We start from the raw sequence: 12702 nt of genomic DNA, 5'->3' as shown, positions 1-12702 counted from the left end.
TAATGAGTTAATGGCTCTTCTCTGTGGGTCCAGCTCTCCCAGTGACTTTTATAAGTAAATTGCCTCGAGTGAAGATAAGCATAAGCAGCGATAGAAATTTTTTATTAAAGAGGGGTCTTGATAAATAACCTCCTAAGTGGTGGATTTGTCAAACCATCTAAAAAGGAAAACTGTAGCTGTTGTCCATAGCCACCAATTAGAATCTAGCTATCATTTTCTAGAATGTGCTAGATAAATGATAGCTAGAATATGATTGGTTGCTATGGGAAACATCTCCACTTTTTCTGTTAGAACAGTGATGGGCAACAGGGGACCTTAGTGCCACATGCGGCCCTCCAAGCCTACCCCTGTGGCCCCCTGCTCCTTCCTGCTTTTCAGATGAGGTCTCCTATAGCTTGTACCACTTGTTTGAAATTCTGTTGATATGCAGTTATTACAGATAGATCATACTTGACAACTTTGGCAGTATGATCTTCAGGAGGGGATTCAGTCATAGGGGTGTGGCCACGTGGTCATGTCATTAAGCCCCGTCCCTGTCAAACTTTATCAATATCAGCCTATTAAAACATGAGACGGGGCCATGATGATGCATTTAGCCCCACTCCCACCCACTTCACCAACAAAGAGGGCATAATGCGGGAGCTTTCCCTGCTCTACCAGGAGTCCGGGTAAACTCCCAAAAATTCGGGAGACTCCCGGACATTCCAGGAGAGTAGGCAACTATGAGATAGATGTCAATTTCTTATAAATGTATTGAAATATTGTATTACTGAGATTAAGTGTAATGTTTGGCCCCTTTGAAAGTTAGAGGGCTGCCAATGTCGCCCCTGAAGTGTATCAGGTTGCCTATCATTGTTTTAGAAAGCTTGATAAATCTACCACAAAACATAACATTAAGCAAAACAGTGCTCAATTTGCTGTGCTAATTGACACTGTGATACAGGGGCTGACTGGAAAATTTTAGCCCCGGTGGCAAGACTCGGCACAGCAGCCTATTAGGAACATTTTAATGGAAAAAATGCAAATAGCCCAGTGACCCAGCCTAAGGTAGCCCACTATGGACTGACCCGGGGACAGATCCCCTTTAGCCCAGCCAGCCCATGCTATTATGTCCAGTTTCAAAAACATGACCCCCAGTGATTCAATCTCCATTATGAAGAGAGGAGCAGGATATTGTCAGTCAAGTAGAGAGCAGATCTTGTGTGTGTATGCAAATGAATGAAAAACAGAACATATAACAAACTGCATTAATTTACTGTCAAATGTAGCAGGGTTTTTGAGGCAGTGTAGATTTATAAATCAAATGGGGCAGGTAGTTCTAATTGCTCCTTAACATTTTATATATATATATATATATATATATATATATATATATATATATATATATATATATATATATATATATTAGTTTTTAATGATTAGGAAGTGCAGGACCTATTTGATTTGTTGTGTATGTAGAGAAAACAAACTGTTTTGCAATATCGTGTTGTTATTGTATGCAATTTATATGATTTTTTTTGTAATATACTGCATATTGGATAAGTCATGCTTACAAGTGATTTTGGTTTATCAGTGAACACAGATTCACAACGGGAAGCAAAGTCTATCATTGACAGCAAAAATCGGCACAATTAAGACAGATGAGACCATCCCCCGTGCCGACTTTAGTATAATCAAACACATACCAACCATTCTCCCACTCTTTATTACCATGTACAACCAGGTTCTGACAACAGAGTGCTTTTATTACTAAGATTAAATCCGAGATAACTTTTGAAACCTCCTGTCAGCCACTCAGCCTACTTATCTCTGCACATGACTCAATGCAGCAGTTTAGCATTTATACAATTCTGAAAGGCTGCCATAGATCCGGCACCGTAGATTAACATACAGTATTCCTTGGTGCAGTGAAACAACTTGCGGTTTTGTTTTCAGGATGCAGCTACGTGTTCCATTTGGCAGCTAGAGAAAATCTGAACACTGGCTGATAAGGTGAGGGTTGGGTCTCAGGTGAACTCACGCCTACCACCAGCACCTCGATGTAAGTGACAGTGAACAGTCAGCCCGGGAGAGAACACACCAACATGGCTGAGTCACAGCTAATGTGCCTGAGAGACGATCATGTCAATGAAAACATCACAGAGAAAATGGTCCACTTCTACTATAGTGAGGACCAGAGGAGGTGCCTAGAGGTTCTGGTCAATGATGGGGTCCAGTCCTACAGACAGCACATTAAGGTCAAGCAGCTGACAGATTTCCTATCTACCAAGGAGCTCTCAGAACTGAACAGTGACTTTAAGAAGTATGAAACAGACAGTCCAAAGAAAACGAAACAACTGGCTAACAAACAGGACACCAAGAAAGAAGTGTCCTTGCAATACTGGCCTGCTCTGTCCGACACAGAGATTCCACCTCTGGACTTGGGCTGGGCCGAGAAAGGGTATTACCGAGGGGTCAGCCAGATGTTGGTGTACACCCACCCCCCTAAGGAAAATGCCCCCACGATAAAGGCTGTTGTAAGGGATATGATCCAGAATGCAAAGAAGGTAAGTGTGAATTACCACACTGCTCTGCAGCAATTAGGTGGGGTAAAGTCTTGTATTACGGATTTATATACACCTTCACTTTAGTGTGGAAGGAGTATTTTAGCAAAGCAGTAGTTCGTGTTATTGGAATACATGTCCACCAGGTACTTATATTTTATGACATTCATAAACAGCAGCGTAATCAAATAGACAGAATCGGATGATTAATATTAATGTTACATGATTAAGTCATAGTCTAACATAACAAGATATGTTCATTGGTTCATTGGGCAATGAATATATTCACGAAAACGAGTTATTTCATGTAAAGTCTAGCACAGCAGGGTATTGTCTGGACAAGTGAGGAAGAGTTAAACTTGCACACAAAAGGCTGGGTGCCCTGTGACCTATTTGTTCAGACATGTCTGGAAGTGAAAGGGTTTATTCTTGCCTGTCATATGCATATGTATACAAATTAGTGAATGAAGTACAGAACTATACAGCATTTCTAAAAAAAAAAGAACAAAGTCAATCATAGGGTACAAAATCTCATATAGGTATTATATTTCCTGGCCAGATTAACAAGTATGCCCACCAGTGATTTTTAAATTAAAATTTTAATTCGGATTGTTTTTTATATACTTGATATAGGCTGTTTATATGCTAAGGTGTCTGTGTTTGTTTTCACAATCTATAATGAAAAAAATCAATATTATTGTCTCAATGTATATATATTATATATTCCTTTCTTTTGTTGTTTTAATACAATGTTGCAAGTATCTAACTTTCCCAGTGATCAGAATAGCCTGTGTATTTTTAACCCTGAGCTCTGGAAGGGGTTAACCTGGAGCTGTCAGTAATAACTGGCAAACACTACTCTATTGAATTTCACTTCCTGATGCATTTTATCTAAACTAAGGAACTGTTTGTGCTGTGCTTTGTGACACGTCTAGATTTATTACAGGGTTTTATATATTATGTTCTGGAATCACCAATGACTATAGTAGAAGCTCTGTTAATAAAAAAAAATGCTATTGTCATCATATACTTCCTCTATTTGGGTGATATTTGTCTCCTAGGCGTTTTTATCATTTCTCTTCAGCTACATGTAAATTAAACATGAACATGCATCAGAAGTTATTTGCTTAACAATCACTTCCCAGTTTCACGAAGTAATGTAAAAAAAGTTTTAAACTGAGTTTGGCAGAATTCCCAGACTGTCTATAAAGAAACTGGTTGTTGTACATTTAATGCCCATACATGTGACGTTTATACCTACTGATGTTATAATATATTGTCAGTGCTTAGTGATAAAATCACTTAAAAATACTTGTGAACGTCCAGAAATAATATATCCTATACCCTTTACCCGGGATTTACCTGGGACTTCTCTGCCCTATATAAAAGCATTTTCTTGCAGCATTGTCTCGGACTTTCCAGTAACTTCACGTATTGTTACTCACATGTGTATATCATACATATAAATCCAATGAAATAAGTGTACTATAGACAATCTTGCAGTGTTGTGCTAAATTATATTAATCAGAGCTGTGGACTTTCCAGATGCTTGCGTCACGTGACTCTTTAGATCATATGACAACTGTTATTATATAGACCATAGAAAAAGAGGTGACATAACTTTTCTTTTGCTCAGTTGAGAATCATGAAGCAGGGAAATGATAGCGTCTGCCTACATGTTTACCATATTTTTGGTAAACATGTACATCCTATGCCTGTAACAAGTTGGTCATCTGACAATAGTTCTGTAAAAAACTTGTATGGGGGTTAATTTTGGAACAAACAGGTGAATGTGTGAGGAAGGTGGGCGATCCTGGGTGGGGGAGGGATAAATCCTTAATTGTAATTATGGGCTAAGTGTAATTTTGATCATCGAAATATGGCATATCCACAAAGCAATTTTTCCTTTTAAAAAACAAGATTTTTTTAATGAGCTGGGGGTGGAGACAGCCAACGAAAGCGCAAGAAGGAAGAAGTTCAGTATAAATTAAGTATTTACGGGTGTGTCATTGCCTCGGGATAATTGTTAAGCTTTGTCAGGTAAAGAGTCGTAAAATGCAACTTGCTTTTGATTTTCTTTTCTCTGTGTTTTATTTTGTTCAGTAGAATAGTCTCATTTGGTAATTTCCTCATTGTTCTACTTAAACTGCCTATTGTCAGTCACTTGTGAAGCAGATAAAAGTGCACCAGTCCATGGTAAACTCTCCTGCCCATTCCCATCTGAGCAAGTTTTAAAGGGACATTAATGTCAAAACCATTTTCTCTTATATGTATTTCTGGCAGCTATATTACTGTAAACATCACATTTATTTTGTTGTTGTACATTTAAGAAAACATGTTTTCTTTGGCAGGGGAGGGCTGGCAAATGTTAATCCGGGGGTGACTCTCAACTCAGCAACATTTTAGGAAGAATTTAACGGGGAAAAATACAGGTGGGCCAGTGACCCAGCATAAGGTAGCCCACTATGGGACTGGCATGGGGGGAGGGGAGCAGACCCCCTGCACCACAGTCCAGCCAGCCCCTGTTATTTGGGCAGACAACCTTTTATACTCAAAGTTCCTCTTCCCTTTCCTGGAAACAGACAGAATAGTCACAATCGGGTGACTTCATTTAGTAAGTATGTTGCTTCTAGTACTCTTTTCCCCTTGTTCACCATTACTGGCGTCTGATTTTAATGTTTCCCACTCCCACTATTGTTTGGCTTTGGTTTCAGATTGGGAGTAGGCTTCATTTTCCTGATAAAGAGCCAGCAACAACATGCCCTTAATCCCCTCACCTTTAGATTGTCTTCAATAGCAGTGACGCCAGATATGTGAACTGGTTTTATATGATGCTTGACAAAGGAAAGCATGGCTGTGGAAAATAAATTATTCTCCCTGAGGGGTAGCATAGCTTGTCAGTAGCTGTTGGTTTCTCTCAATGCTCTGACATGCCCTTTACCAGTGTATAATTCCTTTTTATAAGGGAACCCCATGAAACTAGGAACTTAGATCCTTATTAAAGTGTCAGGGTCCCATTAATCCAGGAGAGTGATATTTAATAAGTATTACACATATATAATTACTAACAAGATAAGAACACATCATATTTCTTGGCTTTAAATCAAAATGTGTGTGTGTGTGTTATGTAATTCATCTTGTATTAAGATAATTGGCTTCTGACAAAATTAACCCTATAGTTTCAGTTCAAATGCCATGCATGAACTGTAGCCAGGTCACTCATGCACATATCCCGAGACTGGACCAGCGGAGCAGTAAATAAACCCCTACCGCAATAGGCCAATATCGTCAGCTGAGTATCGCTCTGAGTGATGTCATTCTTAGCTTGTACCAACGTGCCTCATTTTGCAGAGCACTACAAAAAGAGATTTTATTTTTTGCGCAGAAAGACTATTGAAATAAGATAACGGGATGGAGAGGGCACATTTTTATGGGCATTGTTTGCTTTGTGGAGGGGAGGGAGAATTGTGTGATTTTCACTCCAAAAAAAAACACTTGAATTTTGCTCCAGTGCTGTAGATCGGGTCTCGTCCTATTTTGCACCATGCACTTGCGCAGAGTAGTGTGTTTCATGTCATTATTAGCATGGTCGGACAATGACTGCATGCACTATGATATACAATACAATCATTGTCTCAGCAAATTTACCAACCATCTCTGTCCTGTCAGATGTTGATCTGGATTGAAGTAATACCCTGCAAATCACAGGTATACTATTGTATGCACTCATTCAGAAAACTACAGTTCCCCAGAGTGCCTCTGGGAAGTTCAGTGCAAATTGTGTTGGCCATTTTGGGATGGACAATCTGCAAACTACAGCCCCAGGTTGCTCACTAGAGCCCCTGACTGCACTGGAAGCATGCAGAGACAGTTAGACACTGTAAAAAGCCTGCAGAAGTTGACATTTTGGCACCAGAATGAAGGCTCCAGGAGATTTTTGTGGGAAAGGGGAGGAGTCAAAAATGGACTGGTGGAAGCTAGTGGGTTGTTGTGGTATGTGACTGCTGTCTGGAAAAAAGGAGCCACTGAGTGCCTGTGCTGGACTGTTGCCCTAATGGATTTTTGCATAAAAGAAGCATCTATGGAGAAACAGGAAAAAGACCCAACTTGCCACTGCCTATCAGATGTCAGCAGGACTCATAAGACAGATACGTTTATGGTTTATTTTGCTTTGCTGTGTTCAAGTTATTTAAGTCAAACAAGTGAGACCTCAAACTGTGTTATTAAAACCTCTGATCAGGAAATTGAATATTGCTATTGAAAGGTTATGCTACAGTCTAAAGGGAGAGTTTATTCCAGCCAAATCTGCTGTATTTAAAGTTATCTGCAAGCTGACGCAGTGTGCAATGGATATAGAGAGAAATTATTTGTCACAAAAATTTGTCTATATTGCATCAGAAGTTTGATTCTATTGTGAACCTGTCTAAATTGGTTGCTGAGGAGAGAATTACAAGATATTTAACACTACAGTTGCTGGGAGAGAACGATTACTGATTTTATCTTATGCAAGTAAATAAGCTTCATGGTCCAGCTGAAACTTCGCTTTAACCTGCGGATTACAATTTACCCCCATGAGTTCTATCTGTTGTAAAGTGACCCTAATTTACAGTCATTTCTACAAAAAGCATCTAACCTGAACAAGCCGGATTAATCCTTGTTGCATCTCTACTGATATTGTGTGATAAGTGTTGCATAATTGCACTAAAAGTCTATTGTGATTAATTTGTCTAGCTAATCTACTGCAGCAGCCATTAGTGTAATGGTCTAATTAACTTGTTAGCAAACTGTTGTATCTCAAAAGAATGTATCCAGTGAAATTCATTTTACTGAAGCACAGTGCCTAACTTCAAAGTAAGTGGCCTATGTGTTGTAGTGGTTTATGTTTGCATATTGTTTATTTTGTTGAAACAAGATTCCTAAAATGTTATTTATTTTGTGACATGTTGAATAACATTGCATATTGATGGTATAGTGGTATTACTTCCCTACACTAACGCTACTTATTTGCTACTGCGGTAAAACCTTAAGCCACAAGCAAAGAGAATAAACCCACGAGTTTATGCACTTTTAGCCCTGTGTTCCTTGTTTTATTCCAAAACTACTGAGAGGACCTTTGTCTCTCTGCTATACCATCGGGCCTGTAGAATCCTTCATAGCACTACTTCTGGGGTGACAACCATTCGCCCCATTAAACTGATAGTCCAGTTAGGTAAGAAATGGCTTAATTTGCTGTGATAATTGCACCATGTATGGGCACCTTTATTCAAGGTTATTATTTAAAATCCAGCATAATTTTATTATTACCATGTCTAGTAGGTAGTCCTACCATATTGCATCATGGGTATACCAACATGGCACCACAGTTGACATAACATTGTAATGTAACACTTGGCGGGTATGGTTTCTGATATCTGAGCACATGTAGAGACAATATAAAAGTTCGGCATTCTCAATTAAGACAAATAAGTCAACTGCACATAGGAAAATCGGGAAAAGTAATATTTTGGGAGTTTGTCCCAGGATATCCCTTAATATGAAATTATTATTTTTTTTGCCTGAGATTGAGCAGCGTTTAAAGATTTATCTTGGAATCCACAATCTCCCTTATAGAAACAGTGGTTTATCATTAGAAAATCAGGTTTTGAAGCTCGGTCTGTAAAGGCAAATTTGATATGAACAACCAGTTTAACCTGACTCTTAAGTAGATTTTACAAATGGAAACACATTAATAATGCTGCATCGCTGGTTATGTGAGGTGTTAAAAGGAAACAGCCACTGAAAGGTTTGCAACAGATTATCCTATACATTATATTTATCAAGAAGAACTGCCCATGTTATTTACTTTAGAGGCACCAATGGTGAGTATTATTATATTAATAAACATTATTAATGTAGCTGTTACATATTAGTGCTTTACTGAGTATATTTAATCATTTACATCAGTCCTCGCCCTAGTGGATCTTGCAACATATTTTCCCTACCACACGGACACACAAAAAAAGCACTTAGGTTAATTTCGTCAGATGCCAGTTAACCTACCAATACTTTTGGAGAGTGGGAGAAAACGGGAGCATCTGGTGGAAACACATGTAAACATAGGGAGAACATACACACTCCACATAGATATTGTCCTGTCAGAATGGAACCCATGGTCAGTATAAGGCTATATACCCACTTAACACCAGTAATAACATATCGTATATACTCGAGTATAAGTCGACCCGAATATAAGCCGAGGCACCTAATTTTACCACAAAAAACTGGGAAAACTTATTGACTCGAGTATAAGCCTAGGGTGGGAAATGCAGCAGCTACTGGTAATTTTTTTTACTTTACTTTACTTTTATACATTCAGCTGAGACCCCATGCTTCCACTACACATATTCATTAGAAGCAGCGAGATTGGGTGTTAAGGTGATGGGCGAGGAAATGGATAATACACTGGATAAATGCAGTGGTATACAGTAAAACAGTATGTGAAAACAAGCAAACAATATGTGAAAACAAAAAAGTAATACTGCTACTGAAATAGTAATTGGATGTGCCGATAAACAGATGGATCTGCAGTACTTGTGTCTGCAAGGTAGGCGTTATAGGTGCACAGTGGAATAGTGTTCAAAGTGGAATAATGTTTAAAAGGTAGTGATTTCCAGACTTGCAGATGTGGCGATATTGTGCAATTACCTTTAGATGGTGGTAAATGCATTAAAGCATAGAAAAACTCCTGGGCGCTAAACAAAAACAAACAAAACACAGTATGTAAAGGTTTATAGTACGTAATGCTTCTGGCCAGATAGCATGAATTGCAATAAAAACAATAAAAATCCAATAAAAACAATAAGAGAGGATCCGGAAAGTGCAGGGATAAAACGGTTATCTTGTCACAAAGTCTCCAATCAAAAAATCCCTTAATGTCTTTTCGATCCAAGCAAAGGAGGGATCCGTAGCCCCAACCTTCCAACACAGTAAAAAAGTATAAAAGTTGTGGAAAAGAACTTACTATAGCTTGACTTTGTGTAAAAAGTAGTTGCCGGATAAGCACGCCGCTTCTGCGGCTGTAATGAAAAGCTGTATAGAGTCTCCACCTATCCAAATCAGCTGATGTCATAAAGTCTGGGTAATCGAATGCAGAGAAATGGTAGAGATATATGGGCTGCCGTACTGCACGAGTAATTCCCGGATAAGTTACGATTCTCTCATAGAACAAGTACATATGAAAAAGAGGGTTTGATCGATCAAACAGAGTGTGTAAAATCCAATCCTACGCGTTTTCCCATCATGCGGGATGCCTTGGATGCTGTGTAGGGTCCCGTAGAGGCTATGTGCGGTGTGAACCGGTCTGCCCGTGGACGACTGCTGATGATGGGGTTCAGGCGGGCGCTGGTGTTCTGGTCAGGCTGCGTGGTTGGACGCCGGGCATAGTGTGACCTCCCTGCTGACTGCTTCCGATGAGCGCTGCTGGCCGCGCATGCGCGGTATGTGAAACTCGGGGATGTAGAGTAAAAAAGTGTGGTCCTGGAGCATCACTCGAGTATAAGCCGAGGGGGGGCTTTTTCAGCACAAAAAATGTGCTGAAAAACTCGGCTTATACTCGAGTATATACGGTATATCCAACACATATATGTTCGCATAGAAATGGAGCAAGAATACAAACATACAAACTCAAATAGTTATGGACTCACTTGGAACAATGATTTTTAGTGTGATGTCCGTTTATATGTGTTTAAAACCATGTGTAGAATTCATAATGCAAGCACCTGTGGTAAGAGGCTTTATACATGCATATTTGAGTAGCGTTTTCAAGTGAATCTGTAGGCTTTGTGTGTGGAAGTCTATATGTATGGCTAGTCCAGGGATCCTGAATCTGAGTCTCAAACACAGTCTTTTTCTAAATTGATTATTTAAAAGTATTTTAATGGATTTATAGCAATTTTTTAAGTATATTTAAGCAAATGCATGCTTTTAACACCTGTCTTGCTACATGTTGTAACTGTATACCATTTATATCTCTTAAGGTGTAAAGACTTTTAAAAAACTGCCAATTTACCTTCTGTCATAATAGAATTACTTGTTTTATAATGCTGTTTAAAGGTACTCTAACCTCAAATAGGTCTCCCTTATTTGTACTGCTAAAAGCTCCTATTTAAACTGTATCAATTAGTAACTACAATAGCAGTTAGTATTAAATTTAAATTTTTATGGATCTGTTTTTAATTTTGTGCACAGAATAGCTTATTCAGCTATCCTATGAAAGATCAAATTGAAAGAAGCCCCTGCTGATGTCACATGGTGGGTGGGACTTTACATGACAATGTAGAAGCAGTTAGAATCTTGCAAAACTACAATGTTTATACTGTCTGCTATGTGCATCTCCAATTGGAAAATCAGGACATATTGGGCTACGCCCCAATGAGCCAAACCAGATTCCGATCAGCCCAAACCACTGGCCCACCATGCCACATCAATTTTGGGCGAAACCATGTCTTTTTCCTAGCAAGCCACTACTCTCCTAGCTACTGTAAATTGTGACTGTAGACAGACCTGCTTATGCAGGTAAAATAGAGTACATACAGGTTTCAGAGTGCCCAAAGTGCCCATATAACATACCTTTTGTATATGCCCACTCAGACTGCAATTTAAATAGCAGCAGGTATGGTCATATCCACATATTAATTTCTTATGAAATCTTGCTTAGAGGTTGTCAGAAAGCATGTGATAGACCAACATAAAAAGTGGAGGAAGATTCTAAGGTCTGATGAGACCAAGATTTGGTCTCAATGGTAGGTGCTATATTTGATGAAAGCCTCATCCCAAGAACACTATCGCTGAAGTACGGTGGTTTCAGGGACTGGAAAACTTTGACAGAAATTGTGAAAGTAGACGGCAAAATGGACAGGAGAATATATAGACAAATCTTAGAGCTAAACAAACTGTAGACTACAAGAAACCTAGGGGCCTATTTATTAAGCCCTAAACCTTGTGGAAATTGCTTTTTCCGGCTGGTTTAGGCATTTTTTAATAAAATGGTATTTTCAGAAAAGCCTAACGAGGAGATATCACAGATATCTCCTACATTAGGCAAAGTACCACGCAATCCAGCAATCCTCATAATACTCAATGGGGACTGCGGTGTGGGCAAATTTATCAAGCTCCAAAAAGCTTAGCTTTTGGGAGTTTGAACCTGATCACTAACACCATGTGAAGATGGTGTTAGCTATTCAATCCTATGGGGAGAGCATCTCAGGAGACGGATCTTTGGATGTTTATTTAATCAATTATTGTTTGTTTTTTGTATTTAACATTTCAGAGTAGTTTGTGTTGATCAGTGGTATGTATTCCAAAATCAATCCATTTCAATTCCATGATGTAAGAAAATAAAACGTAAAACTTGCAAATGTGTTGAATACAAACTATAGCCACTGTAGACCTGATCACTCTGGTCAAGCAACTGGATCTGCCAGTGTGTGGGCACATTAAATAAGCTATGGAGCTGTTGGGAACAGGGAGAAAAAACACACTGGGCCTGATTCATTAAGGAAAGTTAACCAAAATATTGAGTAAGTTTTCTTACTCAAGTTTTCTGGATAAAACCATGTTGCAATGCAAGGGGTGCAAATTAGTTTATTATTTTGCACATAAGGAAAATACAAGCTGTTTTCTCATGCAGCACACAAATACTTGATAGCTTATTTGTACACTGAAATTTAAAGTTGATCTAGGACATGCCCTACCCCAACTATAAATCTGGCATCACATTTTAAATTTACTTCCCCCTCCAATGCAACATGGTTTTGCCTTACTAGCACTAGCCCACTGTCACTAATTTTAAAAGAGAAAACTCTCTAAATAGCAAAATATTATCTAATTAGAGCTTGGTCATAAAACCAAAAACTTTCCATGCAGTAGATCATGTCAAATGCTTGAGATATTGTCGGCAATGTAGGTTTTATAATTAAAGCTGCTACACTATGTAAAAAGTGTACATCTATTAATATAAAAATTCCTTCCTGACTGGTGACATATGCAGAACACTAAAGTTCTTATCAAATGGCATCAAAATATATGCTTTTGCAAGCATTTTTTAACACCTAGTATAACCATATTCATGAGTTTGAGAATGGAACCCAATGGATCCATAGCTGCTATTTGCAATTGCAGC

The 12702-nt window shown here is 38.7% G+C and overlaps 1 protein-coding gene across 1 annotated transcript in view; it reads left to right on the top strand.

The window, feature by feature from the left end:
• The first annotated feature begins 1889 nt into the window (after nt 1-1889).
• FAM83F (family with sequence similarity 83 member F) overlaps nt 1890-12702 on the top strand; it is a 47993-nt gene continuing 37180 nt past the window's right edge. Inside the window, exon 1 of the mRNA XM_075183009.1 lies at nt 1890-2546. Coding sequence (XP_075039110.1) covers nt 2085-2546 — 462 coding nt within the window. The 5' untranslated portion in view covers nt 1890-2084. The remainder of the gene's footprint in view (nt 2547-12702) is intronic.

This window comes from Mixophyes fleayi, chromosome 8 (assembly GCF_038048845.1).
Source record: "Mixophyes fleayi isolate aMixFle1 chromosome 8, aMixFle1.hap1, whole genome shotgun sequence".
NCBI classification, from domain to species: Eukaryota; Metazoa; Chordata; class Amphibia; order Anura; family Limnodynastidae; genus Mixophyes; species Mixophyes fleayi.
The sequence above is the reverse complement of the archived record's forward strand: the minus strand, read 5'-3'. Positions and strand labels throughout refer to the sequence as shown.